Raw genomic sequence first — 23,798 nt, 5'->3', positions numbered from 1 at the left:
TGATCCTCACAATTTTCCATAGCAAATTTGTTCTATTAGGATGCTTGGTCTTAGTAGTCATTTCTGATCAGGCTTAGTGAAAACTATGCCCATGTGTTTCACAGAGACTGTGTCAGTGGCAGGCTCTACTTTGTGAAAAATACTGGGGAGAGAGGGTTCAGATATTTTGTCCTGAACAAAAAGGTATCAGTTGTTTAATCCACAAGGTCCAAAGGGAGGAAAAATTTCTCACTGGACTCCATGGCAACAGAAGCAAACTTTGACCCCTCCTTTAAAGGCTGGAGGTTTCAAAGTTAATAGTAAATAAAATGTTACTATGATTTTTATTTAAACATCTCTGATGTTAAGGTTTCTTGAAAAGGTATACTTAGTTTTCCTGTTTTGCAGAAGTAGAAATTGAAAGAAATAAAAAGAGAGAGGCATTAAAAAATCAGTTTTATTTTTGCAATGAATCTCTACATGACTAAAACAGGCAGTATTCAATGAGCAAACACACGAAGCTATTTTTAAAAACTATCTATTTTTATAAGATAGGTTTCTCTAAAATGTAGAGAAATTACATCTTATTTTTCTGAATGGCTGATACACTCAACTAACTAAAATACTCTTATAAAGAGGAGCTTTATAAGACCTACTAGAAATATTACAACCAAGACATGCCAGAACTAAAACTCAGTAGTCTTCAGGGAAGATGGTAATATTGATCCCTACATCATCATCATCATTTTCAAGTTCTTTGACATTTTCTTTAGTAATACACTGGCTACGTGCTTTTTCTTGGTTTCTTTGTTTCTTATAAGTATATGATGAGTTATTTTTCTCTTTGATCTTGGGATGTAAGTTAGTCATAGTTTCCCTTTCCAATGCATGCTGTAGGCAGTTGTAAAACCTGTAAAGAAATAAGTACTATGGTTATATCTGTGTGTACTGAAATGAAATGAATGAAATATACCAAGAGCTTATAAGATATAAATTTGACTATGTCTCATATTAGCTTTATAAATATAAAATAAATCAAATAAATAATATGTTTTTCTAGGGAAATAAATGTGCTTTCAGTTTTTTAAGAACAGCCCTCAAAATTGGGAATCACCTCTTGCTAATCTCTGTCCTACCTCCATTTTCATCCCAAATGTAGGGGTCAAAGAAGAGGGTAAAAAAGAATGGGAATTTGTACTTCCTTATTACAAAAAGCATAATCGTAATCGCTCATTTTAGGCATTTTGTAAAATGTATGAGGTTACAAATACAGATCACCTCTATATAACTAGAAATAACTGCTCTCAATATTTTTCTTTTAAGCTTATTAATGAAGTCTGAATTAATGTATTTATTAATTCATATACCTAGTTTTCACAGTGAGAATATTCCATAAAAAGTTTTACATTGTTTTTTCAAATCTAATATTTATTGAGAATGGCAGTATAACATTATGTCATCTAGACTGGACTTTATTTATATTCAAATTTTCCCTGATACAAAAAAGAATGTGGTAAGCCTTTTTGAAAACGATGTGATGTGAGTTTTAGCCATTTCTTGACTACAGACACCTAGAAATACGATCACATAGTTAAAGGGCATAAACATTACAAGGCTCTTGATAAATACTGTTTGTTTTCCACAATAGATGTTCAAAGAAATATGCTTCTAATAGCAGCACTAGAGAGAGATCGCTACACCTATACATTGAATATTACCGTCAAAAAACACATTCTATCTGGATGGGTGAAAATGGTATCTCATTATTTTAACTTTCATTTCTTTGTAAGTAAAATAGAATGTTTCTCATTTATTAGCTATTTGAATTTTTTAGTGTAAATTGTTCTTTTCTTTTCTTCATTTTTCTATTAACGTTTTAGTATTGATTTTGTGATATGATAAACTGTAAGCTCTCTGAGAACCAGGAATCGTTTCTTTTCTATCTACCCTTACGTTAACACCTAACACAAAACTCTGCTTGACACAGTAGCCTTCAGTATATGTTGGAAGGCAGCAGGCAGCATGGTGTGTTGCATGTATTTGACAACAACATTCCTTTGGGAAAGCTGAAGTCAGCTAATTCCAATTAATTTCCCACAGTCTTGATTTTTCACATTTATAAAGCCAGATATTATTATCCTGTACCTAGCAGGGTTTTCAGAGGATTACAGATACATGTAAGTACCTAACAGAGAGTTAGTTCTCAAAAATGACTACTTTTATAGAATACAGACTTCATGAGACCAAGAATCCTACCTACCTATCTTCTATTATATTCTTAGCATGTAGTAGAGTGCTGGCATACTCAGTAATATAATGAATGAATAACCAATGAATAAAAAAGGTAACTATAAATGTATTATCCTAGGTCCCAAATTAGAATGACGTGAAAGTTAGAAAACCCCCTTGCCACTGCAGAGATCTCATCTTACTTTTATGTCCTATTATAATAGGAGACTATGGCAGGAAATTTTTGATATCTACAGAATAGATCTCTATTTGGACCAATTTTCATCTTTGTTTGAGTCAATGAGCAGGCTAAGTTCTACTCGCGAAGCCTGTAAAACTTGAAAACTCCATATAGCCACCTACTCCTAAATACTTCATATAACTCTAATATATATACAACATGATTAGTACATATCTTGTCCATTTTTAAGAACTTATGCACTCATCCGTGTACACTTTGATAGCTAGTGCTGTGCCTGGCAAATAATAGATGCTCAATAAATATTTTATCAATGAATAATCTCAAAAAGGGATATAGAGTTGAATTCAAAAAGACTGAGAAACATGACATACATAACTTTTTGGACCTTGTTCCATGGTAACATCCTTTCACTTAATGCACCCTTTACTGAAACCTGGCTCCCCTATAGACACCATTTTCCATTATTCCTCCCAAGTGGAGACTGCTTATCCTTTCCATATCCTGCTACCACAGAGCTAAGAGATGAGGTCAGAATTCAACCGGCTCAACAACATTTTCCCAAATTTCTTCATTTGCTCTTCAAGTCATCTACCAATACTCTGTTTGGTTCCTTACATTGATGAAAACTTCTATGCTTGATTTGATCTTTCTTTCCAGGTCTTGTCACCATCTTAGGTGATGTCATGATTGGTATCCTTCTCGTGTTCCACACCGCCTGTTCAGAATGACCTCAATTAATGTTATCTAAAACATAAATCTGAGCATGCCACAAGATGGTGTGGCTTATCCTGATCATAAGATGCTATCCATGTTATACAACCTCATCTTGTTTATCTACCCAGCACTTTAGGGTTAGGTAACTGAGTGTTTTTTTTTCTGGATTATACTTTCTTCCTAGAAAATGAAAGATAAGATCGAATTTCTCCTTTATTAAAGATCACAGAGAATTAACACCTGGTGAAAAATGTCTCATCGATCACATTTAAAAAAAAGTAATTACAGAGGAATGTACACCTTGCTTTAATCAACCATTAAAGAACCTGAGAACTCAAAGCTATATCCTTAGGTTACCAAAACAACTGGTAAAATGGAACGAAGATCCTTTCCTGAATAAAAACTTCAAATACCAGTTTTCCTTTCCCTTTTCTAAGAGAACTTTAAAAATCCTTTGAGAAATAGTCCTCAGTAAGTCAAAAGTGAAGTTCTCTCCTTTTACAGTAACACTTAAACCTGATTCTCAAAGGTACAATTTTCTCAGCTCACAGGCAATGAGCTCTGAGTATTTAAAAAAAAAAAAAAAAAAAAAGTAAGTTGGGGCAACTGTGTTTTTTCCCTCCTTGAAAGAAAAGCAAATAGTCTTCAGATAACTTGTACTTAGTTCTCTTCGTAAGTTTTCAGGCCAAGCCTGAGAAAATGAATTCTTGTTTTTCAATGTCAGTTAGAAAACCACTTGCAACAGAAAGCTGGTATTTCTTTGACTTCTCAAACAAAACACAGAATTGAGGAAATTGAGGAACAATTTGATTTCCTTTTAGGCTTCCATCATTCACAAATATCAAATAATTCTATTTTAATATGTATTTAGATTTTAACTGATTAAGCTCTAGCATTTCCATTAAAAAACAACATATATGTGACAGGCCCAGTGCCAGGTACTAGAAGCACAGAAGTGGTCTGTGGTCTGTGCTCTCAAGCAGCTTGTGGTTTAACAGGAGCTGCAGATGTAAAGCCATGTTTACCATGCCATGAAAAAGAGAAAGTGGAGGCACGCTGGGGACACAGTGCTCCAACTGCAATCACAAAATCCTCCTGGTCATAAGATCCAATGCCTGGGCTGAACTGCAAGGATGAATGGAAGCTGATGATGTGATAACAGAGGAATTGGGAGGAAAAAAAATGAGAGTAAGGGGGATGTCCCATGAAAAACTATTAAAAAATAAAACATATGTTTTCACTTTATATTATTTACTTATTTGGTCGTAAGTATACTGTTGACCCTTGAATAATATGGTTTTGAACTATGCAGGTCCACTTACAGGCAGACTTTTTTCAGTAAAAAGCTACGCTGAATATTACTGCTTTTCCTTCCACCTTCTCTACTTCTTCTACCTCTGGCATCCCTGAGACAGGAGGACCAACCACTCCTCTTCCTCAGCCTACTCAAGGTGAAGACGATAAAGATAAAGGTTTTTGTGATAATCCACTTCCACTTAATCAATAGTAAATATATTTTCTCTTCCTTATGATTTTCTTAATAACATTTTTTCTCTAGCTTACTTTACTGTAAGAATACAGTATGTAATATATATAATATACAATACATGTACTAATCAACTGCTTATGTTATAAATAAGGCTTCCAGTCAAAAGTAGTGTATCAGTACCTAAGTTTCTTGGGAGTCAAGTCATATGTCAGCCAGGTGTGGTGGCTTATGCCTATAATCCCAACGCTTTGGGAGGCCAAGGCAGGCAATCACTTGAGTCCAGGAGTTTGAGACCAGCCTGGACAACATGGCGAAACCCCATCTCTACAAAAAAATACAAAATATTAGCTGGGCTTGGTGGTACACACCTGTAGTACCAGCTACTCAAGAAGCTGAGGTGGAAGATCACTTGAGTCTGGAAGGCAAAGGTTGCCGTGAGTCAAGATCATGACACTGTACTCCAGCCTGAGTGACAGAGTGAGACCCTGTCTCAAAAACAACAACAAAAGCCATACAGATTTTTCAACCGCATAGCGGGGTGGTGACCCTAGCCCCATGTTCTTCAAGGGTCAACTGTACAGGGAAATGTGTGTTATTTACTTAGCTGTTTTAGACCCATTTTTAGAAATTATAAGACTTGACCATGTGCAGTGGCTCATGCTTGTAATCCCAAAACTTTGGGAGGCTAAGGGGTGACAATCACTTCTGGCCAGGCCAGGATTTCAAGGCCAACCTGAGCAACGTAGCAAGACCTCATCTCTGCCAAAAAAAAAAAAAAAAAGGCGAGACTAGCAATTATGAGGAATCTAAGACATCTGTTATTTAGCTGTGTTACTCCTATTTCCAATCTGCTGCCATGTCTGATTGATATTCTGCAGTCTCATTCTCATTCATATTGTTACTCAGGGTCCTATTACTTCTTCCCTAGACTATAGAAAGAGCCTACTTGCACTTACCCCATCTCTAAGCCATCTCACAGGTCTTCCAGAATAATAATCCTAATGCTTTGATGCCTTAAAAAAGTAGCACTATTTATGAAAAAGTCTAGTCAACAAAATTTGTGAACATTTATTAACCACTATTCTCATTCCAGACACTCAGAATATAATGATGAGCAAGAAACTGTTTTTGCCTTTGCAGAACTCAATATAATGTGTTAACTCTTGAGTTCCTTTATCTTTTATAATTAATTGAATAAATATTTCTTGGGCTTCTATTATGAGCTAGATATATGTTATGTTGTGGATGAGATATCTCAAGTGTGTTTGTGTATGTGCGTAAAGTTGGGGGCCGGAGGGAGCCCTATCTTCAATGTGACCATGTTGCAGTAGAAAAAAAAGATGTGCAATTAAACAACTGTAAATCAATGTATTACACATCTCTGTTTTTCACTGAGGCATAAACTGTAATGATACTGCTAAATGATGGTAAGAATCAGAACCAAGAAAATGGCTAGGGAGGTTAGAATAACATAAGAAACATATTAAGGAAAAGTTGGTGAGAAATTTTAATTAGATATGTTCAAACGGTTATTGGATATATTGGCTCAACACTCTAGAAAGATTTGGAAGACCTGCCAGTATATGGAAAAATAGCAGAACTAGTTGAAGCCATGGGCCAAGGACAGAAACTTGGAGAACAGTATTTAATGAAGAGGTAGAAGAAGAGAACCCTACAATGAAACTAAGAAATATCACAAGCAGGAAGAAAAGCAGCAAAGTTATGTAACAGAAATTGTTACTCTCTAATCTTCTAGGTAAACTGAACCATTCACTGATCCCTGTTTATGGCTTACATATTGCCATCTGTATTAGTCCATTTTCACCCTGCTGATAAAGACATACCCAAGACTGGGCATTTTACAAAAGAAAGAGATTTAATGGACTTATAGTTCTATGTGGCTAAGGAGGCCTCACAATCATGGTGGAAGGTGAAAGGCATATCTCACATGGGAGCAGACAAGAAAAGAGAACTTGTGCAGGGAGAATCTCATTTTTAAAACCATCAGATCTCACGAGACTTATTCACGATCATGAGAACAGCATAGGAAATACCTGGTCCCCATGATTCAATTACCTCCTACTAGGTCCCTCCCATAACACATGGGAATTTAAGATTAGAGTTGGGTAGGGACAGAGCCAAACCATATCATTCCTCCACTGGCTCCTCCCAGATGTCATGTCCTCACATCTCAAAACCAATCATGCTTTCCCAACAGTCCCCCAAAGTCTTAACTCATTTCAGCATGAACTCAGAAGTTCATAGTCCAAAGTCTCATCTGAGACAAGGCAAGTTCTTTCCAACTATCAGCTGGTAAAATCAAAATCAAATTAGTTATTTCCTAAATACAATGGGGGTACAGGCATTGGGTAAATACAGCCATTCCAAATGGGAGAAATTGGCCACATCAAATGGGCTACAGGCCCCATTCAAGTCTGAAATCCAGCAGGGCAGTGAAATATTAGAGCTTCAAAATGATCTCCTTTGACTTATGCCTCACATCCAGATCACAATGATGCAAGAGGTGGGTTCTCATGGTCTTGGGCAGCTCAGCCCCTGTGGCTTTGCAGGGTACAGTTTCTCTCCCAGCTGCCTTCACAGGCTGGTGTTGAGTGTCTGTGGCTTTTCCAGGTGCATGGTACTAGCTGTCAGTGGAACTATCATTATGGGGTCTATAGCCCTCTTTTCACACTAGGCAATGCCTGGGTAGGGACTCTGTATGGGGGCTCTGATCCCACATTTCCTTTCTGTACTGTCCTAGCAGAGGTTCTCCATTAGGGCCCTGCCCCTGCAGCAAACTTCTCCCTGGGCATCTAGGTGTTTCCATACATCTTCTGAAATCCAGGTGGAGGTCCCAAATGCCAGTTCTTGACTTCTGTGCACTCACAGGCTCACACCACATGGAAGCTGCCAAGGTTTGGGGCTTGCACCCTCTGAAGTCACAGGCCAAGCTCTACGTTGGCCCCTTTCAGCCATGGATGAAAGGCACCAAGGATGCAAGGTGCCAAATTCCTAGGCTGCGCACAGTATGGGGACCCTGGGCCTGGCCCACAAAACCACTTTTTCTCCTAGGCCTCTGGGCCTGTGATGGGAGGGGCTGCTGTGAAGACCTCTGACATACCCTGGAGAGATCTTCCCCATTGCCTTAGTGATTAACATTAGGCTCCTTGTTACTTATGCAAATTTATGCAGATGGCTTGAATTTCTCCCCAGAAAACGGGATTTTCTTTTCTATCACATTGTCAGGCTGCAAGTTTTCCAAACTTTTATGTTCTGCTTCCTTTATAAAACTGTATGCCTTTAACAGTACCCAAGTCACCTCTTGAATGCTTTGCTGCTTAGAAATTTCTTCTGCCAGATACCCTAAATCATCTCTCTCAAGGTCAAAGTTTCACAAATCTCTAGGGCAGGGGCAAAATGCTGCCAGTCTCTTTGCTAAAACACAGCAAGAGTCACTTTGCTCCAGTTCCCAACAAGTTCCTCATCTCCATCTGAGACCACCTCAGCCTGGATTTCCTCGTCCATATCATTATCAGCATTTTTGTCGAAGCCATTCATCAAGTATCTAGAAAGTTCCGAACTGTCCCCCATTTTCCTGTCTTCTTCTGAGCCCTCCAAACTGTTCCAACCTCTGCCTATTACCCAGTTCCAAAGTTGCTTCCACATTTCTGGGTATGTTTTCAGCAGTGCCCCAGTCTACTGGTACCAGTTTAGTGTATTAGTTCATTTTTATGCTGCTGATAAAGACATACCTGAGAGTGGGCAATTTATAAAAGAAAAGAGATTTAATGAACTGATAATACCATGTGGCTGGGAGGCCTCACAATCATAGTGGATGGTGAAAGGCATGTCGCACATGGCAGCAGCCAAGTGAAGACAGCTTGTGCAGGGGGACTCCCATTTTTAAAACCATCAGATCTTATGAGACTTGTTCATTATCACAAGAATAGCACAGGAAAGACCTGCTCCCATGATTCAGTTACCTCCCACCAGCTCCCTCTCACAACACATGGGAATTCATGATGAGATTTGGGTGGGGACAAAGCCAAATCATATCACTATCTCTTTTTTCTTTGTTCATGCTGTTCTTTTTTTAACCTATCTTGCTATTTTTCCCTTCTGCAGAGCTCTTCATATCAAAATCCTACCTGCACTTTAGGCCCTGCTCAGTGACTTCTTCCATGAAGCTTTCTTTGATTACACTACACCACTTCTGAGTATATATACAACATAACTGAAAGCAGTGACTCAGATACTTGTGCAATAATGTTCAGAGCAGCATTATTTACAATAGCCAAAAGGGAAAGACAACTAACCATTGACAGATGAATGAAGAACAAAACAGTCTATAAATACAATGGAATATTACTCTGTCTTAAAGAGAACTAAAATTCTGATACGCATTACCGCATGGATGAGTCCTGCATTAACTAAGTAAAACAGACCAGATACTAGAGGGTACATATTGAATGATCCCACTTAGATGAATTACCTATAATAGAGAAATTCATAGAGAGAGAAAATAGAATAGTGGTGACCAGGGGATTGGAGGATGAAGAATGGAGAATTAGTGTTTAATGGGTATAGAGGTTTAGTTTGTGATAATGAAAATGTTCTGGAGATGGAATGTGGCAACAGTTGCTTGACAATGTCAATGTACTTAATGCCACAGGTTAAAATGGTAAATTTCCTATTACATATGTTTTATCACAAAAAAGAGAAAAAAATTAATGATTGAAAGTGAACTCAATTACTTTTCTTCCAGATTTGCTTTATCAACAGTATTATATGACAATATATTCTGCCACTTTATTGTATATTTTATTTAATATTTTCTCACTACACAGTGGGTGAAAAGAACATGGCTAATTGTATGCTACTCATAGTCAAATGGTGGTTTCATTTGGCCCATGTGCTGACTGCTTATTAATAAATACAAAGATAGCCTTCCTCTTGTAGTTAGTCAATAGCTATCCAAATTTCTCTACATCGTTATGTATGAAATATCTTCCTCCATCTGGTGTCAGTCCCTGTCTCTCTAGTCTCCAACTTAGTTGTTTATAAAGCAGGTTGCTGCTTGAAGGCCTTGTCTTGCCCAACTCTAGAAACAACAGGAACCCAATGAATAAGTCTCTTCCCACTAAGAAGAGGGCTTAGGAATTGTTTCTCATGAACAAGGCCTTTTTCTATTAAAAATACGTTATCTCTTTAATTTTCACATTTCCAGAACATTTCTTACTGCTGAAATGTTTCTTTAGGATTTTTTTGAGTTTTGGAAATTCTATTATAGATACTTGAATTGTGAAACTTTGGTCCTATGACAAACCAATCTTAGTACTTAATGAATGTCTGATTGCATAACTCATCACCTCCAGTATTTATTTTTTCTCTTTTCAACATCAGAAGAGTAACACTTTCTCTGCATTTGGTTGAACATACAGCTGTTCCCAAAGGAGCTCCTTAATTTGTTCTCACTTTCTGAATTCACATGTAATTTTCTAATCAGTATCTTAAGACATTTTTACCCTTCTTTAATTTTTCCCTGATTTTATATAATAAGCATGGCTCTTGATGGCAGCATGCACATTATAATCTCAAAACATATTTTTGAGTCAATGGATTTAAGCATAATTTGATTTTATAGTTGGTGAACGTAGCTCAATTAACTCCACCAGGTGTATAGTTAGTTGATCTTGGGCTATATTTATAAGCTTGTTAAAATTCACATAAGGAAATAGAGAAAACTGATTTGCTACCTCCTATGTTTTAGCAAACAGTCTCACTGGATTACAACTTAGTAAGTGGTAAACTTATGGAATGGTACCAGTAAATACTTAACGTATAGTAGTCTATAGTCTGGTGGAGTAGGAAGCTGCTTATTTAAAATTTTATTTTAGTTAGAATACTTGCTCAGAGCATTCTGTGGCCAGATTTTTGTGGTCAGTTTTTCTCAACCAGCGTGTGGCTAGCAAATTAAGCTCTAGTACCCTAAGACATCCATTGTAAGTAATGAATTAACTTTTCTCCAATGTATCTAAAATGGTACATGTTACATAAAATCCGTGAGATAATTCAGAAAATAGTCACTCAAATAATTTTGTGAATTCTGTGGTTCAAATGAGGAACCCTAGCTGAGAAAGCCTGGATGGCAAGTATTTTTATAGTTATAAGTTTATTCTCTATGAATCAATGAAGAAGGAGAAGGGCTATCTTGTCCTGAGAGTCCAAAACATAACACAGTCAGAGCAGTCATTATACATATCTAATACATATAGCAATTATTCTTTAAGATAGGCATTTTCCAGAAGTTAGAGATAAGAAAACTGAAGTCCAGAAAGTTGAGCCATTTTGTGGAACCAGACTGAGTAACTCAGAACCCAGATTGAGTAACTCAGGATTTTAACCCAGTTCTGCCTTTGTGGCCTATTTCTACCTCATTTCACCTTTTTACACTGCCACCACTAGCACTTCTGGCCTTAACTGCTTCAAGAAAAGTTCTAAGTATTAAAGAATGTAAACAGGCAAGTTAAGCAATAGGAATCTTTTGCACTTTACAAACATGATTTGATAAAGAATGGCTTAGCAGAGAGGCATACAAGAAGCATCCTGTATGAGACCAGTGAACGAGGCTATTGCAATGGTCGTGAATGAGGAAAGAAGCAGTATGGATGGAGACAGAATGACTGAAGAGATATTTAGGTGGTGATTGACTGAATGCGAGGTAGCCAAAAGGGCTGGGAGAAGAAAAAAAGGAAATTATAAATGACAAATTGGCTATTACTCCTTGAATAACTCAAAACTGCATCTTGCTGATGGTAGGTCAGTGGCATTACTTTCATATATGAAAGACAGCATAATATTTACCACTTCATATATAAACTTTATTCTTTATATGTAAAAAAGTTAAGAAAAAAGTTGTAAAAGAAAGTAATATAAGAGTTTCCTTTGCCAGGAGGTGAAGCTGAAGAACAAAAGAAGTATGGAGATGTGAACTGAAAGCACCTTCCTACTTAGAAAGTTATGGCAATTCTAGATCTAATCCATGACAAGAATTTGGTATTAAACTAGAGATGTGAAATATTAATCAGACAAAAAACTAAGCCAGAAATGTGAAATATTAATCAGACAAAAAAATTTGACCAGGCTGTTATCCTCAGGTGAGTCTAGGTATTCTCTGATAGATCTAGGGACAGTGTGCACCTCTTCCCTGGCTGCCTTCAACTTGATCAGTTACAGCTCCTGTGGCTGCTGGGCTGTCTTTCCTAAATGGTTATGTTTCTCCCCTTTCTTTTGGTTTCTGGTGATCATGTGTCCTACCCATTCCCCAGAGAGACTCTCCGTTATGCTCCATTTAGTGCCCATGGCAGCCTGACTCATCTATTACTTTGATCATCTTTTTTATTACTGATGATAATAAAATAGATTTTAAAAATATCTACAAATGGATAAGCAGTTGGCATTATAAACTGAAGATGGCATGCATTAATGTTTTCAAGGATGACCTAGGCATGTACGAATGATATGGAAATATAATATACCTCTCGATTCTTTTCTTGTTTTCCTCCATTTTTTGATTTGCCACATTTAACAGGAAGTCAATATATTCCTCTGTCACCATCAGTTTTCCCTTATGAATTAATGGAACTTCTAAGCCATGTGTACTCCGGACAGCCTATAAGGTAAAAACAATTTAGATATGAAGACTTAGATACCAGAGACACTGAAAGTAACTAAAGAAAAGTCCCAGTCTGGGCTGTGTTTGAACATACTTTAGTTCCATTACAGCATTAGGTTTGTGCTTTGATATAATTTAGCTGAACACAGTTGAATCAAAGGAGATTAAACAGAATTTTCCCATCATCTACAGTCATTTCTAAAGAAAGGCATTCTATACATTGTCTTTCAGAGACGGAAGAAACACACATGCGCGTGTGCGCGACATGCACACACACACACATACACACACACACATAATGCCAAGAAAATGTTGAAGAGAAGCAACTAACTGAGTCTAAGGACTCAGCTTTATGGGAAAAGCAGCAATTGAATTGGGATTTTAAAAAATGAGTGCAATTTCACCAGACATAAAAATTAAGAGAGGCTGACGCTGGTGGATCACCTGAGGTCAGGAGTTTGAGACCAGCCCTGCCAACATGGTAAAACCCCATCTCTACTAAAAATACAAAAACTAGCTGGGCATGGTGGCAAGGGCCTGTAATCCCAAATACTTGGGAGGCTGAAGCAGGAAAATCACTTGAACCCGGGAGGCGGAGGTTGCACTGAGCCAAGATCGTGCCACTGCACTACCTCCTGGGCAACAAGAGAGAAACACTGTCTCAACAAAAAAAATAGCAGGTGGGGAGAACTCCGGCCAGAGGAACAACTTATCTGTGGGCAGAGAGACATGAAAGAACATGAAACTCTTGGAAAACAACTAATACGGCTGGAGCATTAAGTACATGAGTGGTAAACATAAACAGGTAGATGCAAAATAGTCTGGTTAAGACTTTGAATATCAGGAAAACATTTGGAGGCCCTGAGGTTTTTTTTCTTTTTTTAATTTTCTATTTAGCTATGCTTTATGGGTGTCCTCTTTTGTAATCCACTGCTATTTGGGAAATAGGTTATTGTTAAAGAGAGATAGAAAATAGAATATAGGAAGGTAGAAGGAGGGTAATCTCAAATAGTTCAAAAACAAACAATACAAGCCATGCCAAACTGTAAATACCACAGATCACAATAGGGCAAAATATTTAAGGGCTAGCTTGACCAGAGGACTCAAAAAGGATGCAAGTCTTTTAAGATCATCTAGTCAAAAGGTTGGAAAACTCTGCTCTAAAGGGACAGACAGTAACCACTGCAAGCTGTACAGTATGGTACAACTATGAAATTTTGCCATTGTCTCACAAAAGCAACCTCAGACAGTAATGAATCAAGTGAGTATAGTGGAATCTGGCCCCATGTGGGCTGAATGTGGCCCTAGGACAGTAGTTTGCTGGACCACTGATACTACTGAGAAAATTCAGACCCTGAGGAATGGAGAAGCTGGCCCAAGTTCACATGGTAGAGCTGTGATCCAGCAGGATCAGTACAGGGGACTTTGAACTCCCTCTGTGACTCTTTCCATGATGTCACAGTGCTTTTGGGCCTTGCCTACTTAGGATAAGGAGGGCAGAGTTAAGAATCAGGTTAAAGGTAAGTGGAAAAGAATATTATAAAATAAGACCTCAAATGCAAATCTAGACTCTGAACTTCGCCCTGTAGGAAGGAGTAAGTCACTAAAGGTTTATGAATAAGAGAACGGAAAGAAGATTTGAGTAAGGAGACACTAAAGGCAGGAGTCTAATTAGGTTATGCAATCTCTGGATCACTTTACACTGTAAAAATTGTTCTTTGACAAAATGTGTCTTACCAACATGGTTTTTCCTCTCTTTCCCACTGTTATGCCAGAGTTCCTGAAACCAGAATCTATTGCTACGGAATGCTGTTAAGAAAATAAAACTTGTTAAATTTTGATACTGTGGCTAATCACATTATCTGTTTGACTCCACAAACTACCGAAACATATATAACCCTAAAACCAATTTTTTCTTTTTTTTTGGCTAGCCAATATGGACTATGCTTAAAAATGATTTTTATCAAACTCCTAACATCAGGGAAAATATTGAAATACAAACTATGGAAGTGTCATTGAGAGAGTATAAGTAGACTTCAATAACAAACAGCGACATTTGGCTAGTGATTGCTTCCATAAAGCAGAATGTAACCAAAAATAATCATTCTTCTAATTATGTTGTATAAAAATAAATAAAATCTTTTTAAAATGAGTAAAATGTTTCTCAGTATCCCTTCTATTGCTTAAAAAACTTTGTTGAAATGATATGAGAAAAGTATAGAAAGCACAAAAATTCTGATCTGATTGGGGTGATTTTGTAAGTTGTTTTATCACTCTCTAAATGTCAGAGAGTCCTGAGGAGCGGATAAGGGTCCCTTCTTTTCTCTAGCTCAGGAGTTCTTAAGCAAGAATCATTTCGAACCCAAGGGGCCATCTGGCAATGTCTGAAGACATTTTTGGTTGTTAAGTTGTCAAAACTCAAAAGAAGAGGAAGGGGGATCTCCAGCAAATAGTGGGTAGAGGCCAGGGATGCAGCGCAAACATTCTCCATTGAACAGAACAGCCCCACACAAATAATTATTTCACCTAGAATGCCAATAGTGTCATGGCTGAGAAACCTTGCTCTAAGTACATGCTCTCCTTTTGAGATTCCCTGGTTTAAATATCATATATATATAGATGAATCCCATTTCCAGTTCAGACCTCTACCCTGAAACTGACTTTCCCTAATATAAATCTATTTTTCTCACATCCAGTCTAATTTCAGTAAATGACACCATCAGCCATCTAGCTGTTCAAGCTCCAAACCTAGACAGCCCTGATGCTTTCTACTTCTTCCTTCCCTATACCCAATTCCTATTGATACTACCTCTACAACATACCTCAAATTCATCCAGCTCTTGCCACATCCACTGCCCACTCTTCTTCAAGTCTCTGTCACCTCTCTCCTTAACTTCTGGAGGAGTCTCCCAATTAGTCTCTGCTTTCACTCTCACCCCTTCAAACCATTCTTGCAGACTAGCCAGCGACAGAATCCAAGCTCTAAACCATGACTAATGTGGTTCTATTTGTTCCACCCTCTTGCTATTTTCTCTAGCCTTGAGTGGCTTCCCTTCTGTTCTTTGAATACTCCAAACCCTTTCCTGCATCAAATTCTTTATTTTTGCTGTTCTTCTATCAGGACTATGCTTTCCCTGGTGGGTTTCATGTCATTCATCCTGTTTCTATTCAATGCTACTGCCTAAAAAAGGTCTTCTTTTTTGTTTTGTTTTTGAGATGGAGTTTCACTCTTGTCTCCCAGGCTGGAGTACAATGGCGCAATCTCCGCTCAGTGCAACCTTAAAGGCTTTCGTTAACCACCCTCTTTAAACGCAGCTCTCCCCTCACTCTCTAGTGGAGTGCTCTCCTCATCTCCTTTATAGCATGTCTCACAGTGAGAAATTATGTTTATTTGCATACTTATTGTCTGCCTCTGTCCCCTAGAATACAAATGTAAGCTCCTTAGGAGAGGGATATTTACCTGTCTTTTTCTACTTTTCCCTAATACTTAGCAGATTGCCTGACACTCGGTCTGTATGTGCTCAAAAAGAGGCTGTGAACGAGTGAATTTCTCAGTTAGCTCCCTGAAATGGTAGACTTGCATAGAGGCTTAGGCCCAGAGAAGAGCATGGCTGGGCTCAATCAGGATTACCACAGAAAACAGAACATGAATGTAGAAACAGGAGACTTCAAGTCTGGAGACGCATCAGGGATGTGGAGTGGCAAAATGAGACTGAAACAAGGTTAGATAAAAGGTCAGGGTTAGAGCAGAGACTGAAGCCACGAGCCACTGAATGATTAAACACCATGTTTTGGAGAATATCTCTAAATGCTCGTGTTTCTCAGGCCCTTTTCCCTTTATCTTTTGTACTTTCTGCACAGATGATTTTATCTAGGCTCATGGCTTAAAATAATAATTGTGTATTGGCGTCTTCTCAATGTTTATCCTTACTCCAGATGGCTGCCCTGCCTTCCAGACTTCTACCCAAATGCCTATTTGAAATTTTCACTTAGGTGGTGTTGTTATGGACTGAATTGTGCCTACAGGGCTTCAAAATTTATATGCGGATGCACTAAACTCCAATGTAACTATATTTAGAGATGGGACCTTTAAGGTGGTAACTCGGGTTAAACAAGGTCATAAGGATGGAGCCTTGATCCAATAGGACTGATGTCCTTACAAGAAGTAGAAGAGACATCAGTGGCATGCATACACAGAAAAAGGGCCTTGAGAGGATACAGGGAGAAGGCAGCTGCCTGCAAGCCAAGGGCAAAGGCCTCAGGAGGAACCATCCCTGCCAGTACCTTGATCCTGCACTTTCAGCCTCCTAATTGTGAGAAAAATAAATTTCTGTTGCTTACGCTATCCAGTCTGTGCTATTTTGTTATGGCAATGCTAGCGGACAAAAACAGGTGTCTTACAGACATTTCACACTTAATATATGAATCACATTCTTGATTCCCATTCCTTCAACTTCAGCACTTCCCATCTAGATAAAGGCTACTACCATACAGCCAGGGGCTCCAGTCACATCTGAGTAGTTATCTATCCTTGATTCCTCTTTCTTCTCCTCCCTCAGGCTGTCCTTTTCCAGGCAGCCTGACAAGTCTGTAGATTCAAACACTGAAATATAATTAGAATCGATTCCTTTCTCACCTTCTTTGCTGCTATCACCTTTGGCCAACCCACCACCACTTCACACTTAGATCACCACAAACTACTCCTACCTCACCTCTTTTCACTTTCTGCACTCCTTTCTCTACGCTGGAGCAGACCTGAGTTTTTCAGAACCAAAACCTAGAAAGCACTCTTTGCTTAAAACTGTCCCTTTGATAACTTTTCCGAGAACTCAGAAAGCAATTTGAGCTCTTTAATCTGGTCTAAAAAAGCCTTACCTGACCTGGCCCCAGCCTCCTTCTCTCACCTTCTTTCTACTCTCTAAACCCACTGGAACGTTGTATATACTTTTCCATCTTCCTGGAATGTTCATTTCCCTGCTGCATGCCTAACTCTTTCTGTTCCTTTAAGTCTTAGCTTAAACAAACCTTTTTAGAGAAGACTGTCTTCAAGTGAGCTGCTTTTTGGACTGTTATTACCAGGTTGTTTTTTCCTTTCCTAGAACATTTTGTAACTTGCAGTTTTTTTTTTTTTTTTTTTTTTTTTTTTTTTTTTTTTTTAATTTGGCTGTTCACTTGTTTGTTTTTGCTGTCTCCTAACTTTGGGGGAGGAACCAAGACAGTCTAAAATCTTGTTCATCACTGTGCCCCTAGTACTTGACATACTGAGACTCAATACGTTATTGTTGCTTAAAATGCAATTTAGTTATATACATAAATATCTAAAAGGTATAAAAAGAAGAATGAAGACTAAACAGATGTTTACTCATATTCATTTAAATGAGAAAAATGAAATATTCTTTAAAACACCTAATTGTATATGGAATTCCACAGTATTTTTTCTTAAAACTTGGCAAATGAAAACAAAACACAGAACGCTAAAGTAAAATTTATAAATAAAAATGTTAAGAAAGAAAAAAGGACCCATAACTTGTGACTTATATATTCCTAGTAATGATTAGGTACTCTTTTTTCCTAATACTAAAAATAAATAGATTGAACAGATAAATAATAAATACATAACTACTTTAATAAGATAAAATCTCATTGATATTTATAAAAAGTTAAAAGTTTAAAATTACATCTACCCATATACCTATACATTCAAGTATAATTACAACAAAATTTTACCAGAATCTGTGCATCCTGTAATTGTCGACACTGCACATGTAGAACAAATGGTTCAAATTTCAAAGTGGCATCACCATTTGCTTTCTTCAGAGCTACAATCTAAACAAATGAAAAGTGCTATCAGACACAAGTATATGCCCTGTCCTTTGGTGACTCTTAACCCCATACATAACTTCAATTTCTCGTAGAAATTTTCAGAATCACTCAGCATACTTTTTCTGCAATAACTTTTTCCTCTGCTTTCTTGGTTCTTTTTCACCAAAAACTTATTTGCTTATTTTCTTAAACTTTCTAGTTCTCCCATAAATCTTCTATACCATTGTTTCCATCTATTAATGTACCTTGAAGAGGTAAACTACTACTTTAATTCTATAACAGAGTTTTCATAAGGGAAAGTAGTATACAAAAACTGCATTAGGAGTGTTTAAATTTTTTTTATTAGATCAACATAGAGAAACATGTAATGTGAGAGAAGGGTCCAAACAAAACACTGCAAGCCATGTTCCCAAGAAGCATCCTGTACCCAGCACTAGCGTTTAACAGGAGCACTAGTAAGCTCACAAACAGTACCACATGCAATGAGCTCAGAGCACAGCCAGTAAGTTCTTGTTCCCTCTGTAACAGGCACACATAAAATTCCCTTGGCATTAGCTGGGCATGGTGACACGCACCTGTAATCCCAGTTACTTGGGAGGCTGAGGCAGGAGAATCACTTGAACCCAGGAGACGGAGGTTGCAGCAAGCCAAGATCATGCCATTATACTCCAGCCTGGGCAATGGGGCAAGACTCCGTCTCAAAAAAAAAAAATTCCTTGGAACTGCTTAGCTACATGAGAACCAATGGCCCCTGAGCCCCTGAGCATGTTCCTAGCTTTCTGTATTTCAGACCCTATGGGGCAAGGGTCAGGGTCCTTCTACTGCAGCACAAAGGAAGGTATATGCCATCACTCTGCCCTGATCAGCTGTGGAACCAATCTGCTAGCCATGGGGACTGATGCCTTGTAAAAGGCTAGATTTTGTATAGTCTCTTTCCTCCTGCTGTAAGTAAATGTTACAGCACTTGAGCCTAGTATGTGTGTTGTTTGTTGTTAGTGACCTTGACTCATGTACTAGTCTCTTCCCCAGGTAGCACCTATCTGCCTTTTGACTTTGGTTGCATCCATCTTATAGTGTATCCTGCAGCACAGTGAAACATATATTATGTCTGAGCTAGAATTTATATGAGACAGTTATTATTGTCTGCCCAGAATCCCTGGGCAACATTGTCCCTCTCTCACACCAATTGATTCTGGTGGGGCTGTCAATCATGACCTTGTTACACACCACTCTGTTAGAATACCAGAGGTGCCAAGTGCTTGCTTATGTTTGATCACAGATATTATTTCATTCGACTAGCAAAAATAATTGACCTAAGAGGGAGAGCAACTCATCTGAGCTGGACAACTCTGAGTCTTTCTCTGGGATGGACACATGAATTGTTGGAAAAGGAAGTCTTTTTCTACTGGGGTTGCTGGCAGCTACCATTTCTACCATAAGGAAGATTACCTGCAGCAGAAGAGAATAAAGGCATACTGCAAAGAGAACCAGTGCCCAAAGAGGGAGATGAATGGGTACTCTAAAGATGTGAACATCTGAATTAGCAATACTTGATTCTAGCTCCATCCGTCCTTTCCAGTTAAATAAATGATCTTTTTTGATTAAAACAGAATTGGATTTGTTAATTCACTGTGAATGAAAAATGCCTGGCTGATAAAAACTTATGAATTCCTCTAAACTCTTTAACCTAGGAAACTAAATAACCCAGCGGAGATATGAAGATTTTCAAAAAGCAATCCAGGTAAGCAGTGTATAATTTATTTATATCAGTAAAGCCGGTAACACACAGATAGTGCTAATCCCCTTCTCTTTCTATAATTTGTTCTAGGTTACAGGATTATCGAATGGCAGAATTAAAATTCAAAATTTGGATCTAATATGTGTCTAATATCCATGAACTTTCTGCTGTGTCCAAGAGGATATGTTTTGTTGAGAAGCAGTAATGCTTCCATACTTTTATCTCCTGCAACCCAAAAACAGCCATTGTAATGAAAACTCTCTAGGTTTTATAATCTTTAGCCATTATGATTATGCATACAAATCACCTTGAATTTTCTATTCTCGTCATATATATTTAAAGTAATTGTGAATTTAAAAGTTAATTTCCAAATTTATTTTTTAAAACTTACCACATCATCTTTTACACAAGGTTTGTGTGTTACCAGTAGCCAGCAACAGTTTTGTTTCTGAACTTCAAAACCATTTATACCCTAAAATAAAAATAATGTTAATCATATAATATTAATAAAAGTAATAAGCATAATGCATAGCATATTGCAGGCTTTCTTAAACTAATAATCCCAAGTCAGGATTTTAAGTGTTAATTAAAACAATTCAGTATGTTTTTGGGTAATGTTAACTCAGAACAAGAATGAGCACAAATAACTTGAGGTAGAAAATGATTTGAAAGGTAAAACTACTTAATAAACATGTTGTGAAATATGGTCATGATTTTGCAAGAAGAAAAGGAATTAGTATAAGTGATAACACCAGCAGCACATCATTTGTACTCTAGCTATCTGGCTAGCACAATATTTAAAAAAGGAAAAAAAAAATTTAATTCCTTTTGTAGGACAGCACTGTCCCAATTCCACACAAGACTTACTATTCTTTACTGCCACCTATGTTGTTCACACATTTATAATACTTCCTTGGTCTCTACAGGCATAAATTTGTGACCTCTGAATTAGACTTTAGATGTAGTCCTAAAGGGTGGAACTAAGACTGAAAGGTCAAAGTTTCAAAAAGGCAAGCATTTTAATATTAACTTAAATTGGACAAATGTTTATTTGCAAAGTTCTATTAGGTACTTTGGGTATACACAGAACCTACCCATCAAGGACGCTGGAAAAAGGATGCAGGAAACCACATGAACAGAAATCACTATACTCAAAGTAACTATTTATATGATAGGTCCACAGGAGACGCGGCTGTCTTGGCCTTGGAACTGGGAATTGCTGTGCATGTCCTAAATAAATATTTTGAATTCATTGTATGACTTTGGTGATGGTGACTTATATATTTGATCTTGGGCTGGCTACTCTAATCTTAGAGTCAAACGTATGGCTCACTTCTGGCAAGTTTACAGGATCTAATGATAGGACTGGAAACGAATGCCATCACTGGCTTCATCTTATCTATATATTACTTATCCAGATTTTCCCACTTTTTATTTTTAGTTGTGCTGCCTATTAGTAAGTTGCCCCAAATCCTTACTGAAATAAGGCAGATTAAAAAAACAAACAAACAAAAAAACCCCACAATACAAGGTGTAAGATGAGAAATGAAAATCCTAACTAGTTCAGAAGCAGTCACTACTTCCAAGTAGGTAGTATGTGTTTGTGAGTGTGTTCAGGTGGGAGAGGGGAGTTTTGGGAGTCATGTCTCAGATGGGCAGAGATGGAAAAACATTTCAGAAAAAAAAAAAAAACCCAAAACAGGTGAGCAAAAGCAAGTAAATACAAGATGAAAAACAATAGTTCAGTTTCAGTAACTAGCTAAAGATGAAGAAAAGCAATGGAAAATAAGGTTGAAAGGTATACTAGAGTAAGCATTTGGATGTTCTGATGTAGAACAAATGTGTAATAAAACATAGCATAGGTGAGAGATAAGCAGAGTTGTAATTTAAAAACATGAATCTGTTAACGGTGTCAAACATGGTTTGGAGAAGAGTAGTTAAGTGACTTGTTAGAACCACTGCAAAAACCAGGAGAGACAGAGTTGTGAAAACCAGGCAAGAGAGAGTGTGTGGGCAAGAATGCCAGTGCTCTGGAGGTAATGGAAGTGATATAAAAATGAAGAGGCTCTGCTAACGTGAGAGATTAGCAAATGAATGATCAGTCAATAATGGACCTAAAGAATGAGCCTCATAATATGCTGCCTTCCATGCTCTTAACACAATACTACGAATAAAATTAGTACAGCCAACTTTTACAGTGCACTTGGCATGGGCCAGGCACAATGCTAAATATTTCCAATAAATTATCCTATTTTATCCACACAAAATCCCTATAAAGCAGATACTCTTTATTATCCTCAGCTCATAGAATAGGAAGGAGTAGAGTTGAGATAATTTTGCTAAGGTCACATAGCCAGTGATTTTTAATTTAAGTAGTATCACTCCCAAGCAGCCTTGTCCTCAGGGACGATGTCCCAAGACCCCCTAGTGGATGCCTGAAACCTCAGATGCACGAATTTCTTTTTCTTCACAATTTCACTGACAGAAGATTTGTTCTTTCCGTAGATCTTAGCAACCTCAGCATATGCTGGTTTTTTTTCCCCGTTAAATCTTTCCTTAAGAACTTTCACCATTTTACTTCAAAGAAGCACTTTATGACTTACTGTTGGCAGATCCAAATTGCCAGCGCCATTACTCTCTTACTTTGGGGCCATTAGTAAGTAAAATAAGAGTTACTTGAACACAAGCACTGTGATGTACCACCACAGCCGATCTGATAACCCAGAGGGCTACCAAGTAACTAAAGGGCAGCAGGAGTATATAGAGGAATATTCTGGACAAAGAAATGATTCACCTCCCATTCTGGAAGGAACTGGTTGGCTCAAGATTTTATCATGCTACTCAGAACAGCATGCAATTTAAAACTTGCTAATTGTTTATTTCTGGAATTTCCATTTAATATGTTCAGACTGCTGTTGACTGGGGTAACTGAACCTAAAAATAAGGAGGTATAGTTTGTACAGATGCTCCTTGATTTATGATGGGGTTACATCCCAATAAATCTGTCATAAGTGGAAAATGTAAGCTAAAAATGCATTTACTACCCCAGCCAACTCATCATGAAGTTAAAAATCGTAAGTCTAACCATCCTAAATTATGTACGATCATACTTATCTCTGCGTAAAACTACCAGTTGTAATAAGAGTTGTAATAATGAAGGGGCTCACTAGGAGGCAGTGAACTCCTTAACCCTGGTGATGTTCAAGCCCTGGTGATGTTCAAGCAGTAACAATGATTTGCCAGAGCTATTGATGAGCGGATTCCCGCATTCAATACCTTGACAGGCTACAAAGTCTTTACATTTTCTTAGTATACATAAAATAAAATCAAGTTTTCTAACCCTTGCCATACAAGATAGTTCCCAGGTCAGTAGTTTCAACATCTTTTGGGCACTTGCTAGAAATGCACAGTATCAGGCCCTACCCTACATCTAAAGAATCGGTATCTGTATTTTAAAAGATCCTTAACTGATTAATAGCCACTTTAAACTTTTAGAAGCACTGATCTAATCCCCTAAATTTCCCAAATAAAGAAACAGAGACTACCCCGCAGAGGAACAAACAGACAGGCTGGATCGGGTGGTCAGTGGGTGGGCACACAGGGCTCCTAAAGTTTCGCACTAGAAGGCCGGCGCTGGACAGGCGCAAAGGAGCCTCACCCCGTCAAGGAGGAGAATGCGGCCAGCGCAGGAGCTGGTGGTAAAAAATTGATCTCGCATGTTCAGAAACTGCACAAGCTCTACCACATCCTCGTCCACACTGCCCTTCCGGCTGAGGTCCGCTTTGCTTAAACATTGCACCTTCCATTTCCTGAACTCCGCGATGCGATCCATGTGTGAAGGACTCAGGGTCCGCGCTCAGCTTCACGGTAGACTCATCTCTCCCTGGAGGCAGCCATATTGAAGCGAGCGGTGGCCGGAAAGGTTCAAACTTCCTCGACGTTCTGAATT

At 38.0% G+C, this 23,798-nt stretch overlaps 1 protein-coding gene across 6 annotated transcripts; it reads right to left on the bottom strand.

The window, feature by feature from the left end:
- Nucleotides 1–418: 418 nt before the first annotated feature.
- TYW3 (tRNA-yW synthesizing protein 3 homolog) lies at nucleotides 419–23,754 on the bottom strand. 6 transcript variants are annotated; one of them, XM_002750970.7, is made up of 6 exons: nucleotides 23,508–23,754; nucleotides 20,241–20,321; nucleotides 18,016–18,114; nucleotides 14,026–14,097; nucleotides 12,152–12,285; nucleotides 419–889 (listed from the first exon to the last, which is right to left on the bottom strand). In XM_002750970.7, the coding sequence occupies exons 1-6, from the start codon at nucleotides 23,679–23,681 to the stop codon at nucleotides 673–675; spliced, it is 777 nt and encodes a 258-aa protein (XP_002751016.1). In that variant the 5' UTR covers nucleotides 23,682–23,754; the 3' UTR covers nucleotides 419–672. The 6 variants fall into 6 exon arrangements, with proteins under 6 accessions (XP_002751016.1, XP_008999748.1, XP_078188376.1 ...); XM_009001500.6 differs by having other exon boundaries at nucleotides 23,649–23,754; XM_078332250.1 differs by lacking the exon at nucleotides 23,508–23,754 and adding an exon at nucleotides 23,395–23,492.
- Nucleotides 23,755–23,798: the final 44 nt, after the last annotated feature.

Source organism: Callithrix jacchus, chromosome 7 (genome assembly GCF_049354715.1).
Source record: "Callithrix jacchus isolate 240 chromosome 7, calJac240_pri, whole genome shotgun sequence".
Classification (NCBI taxonomy): Eukaryota; Metazoa; Chordata; class Mammalia; order Primates; family Cebidae; genus Callithrix; species Callithrix jacchus.
The sequence above is the reverse complement of the archived record's forward strand: the minus strand, read 5'-3'. Positions and strand labels throughout refer to the sequence as shown.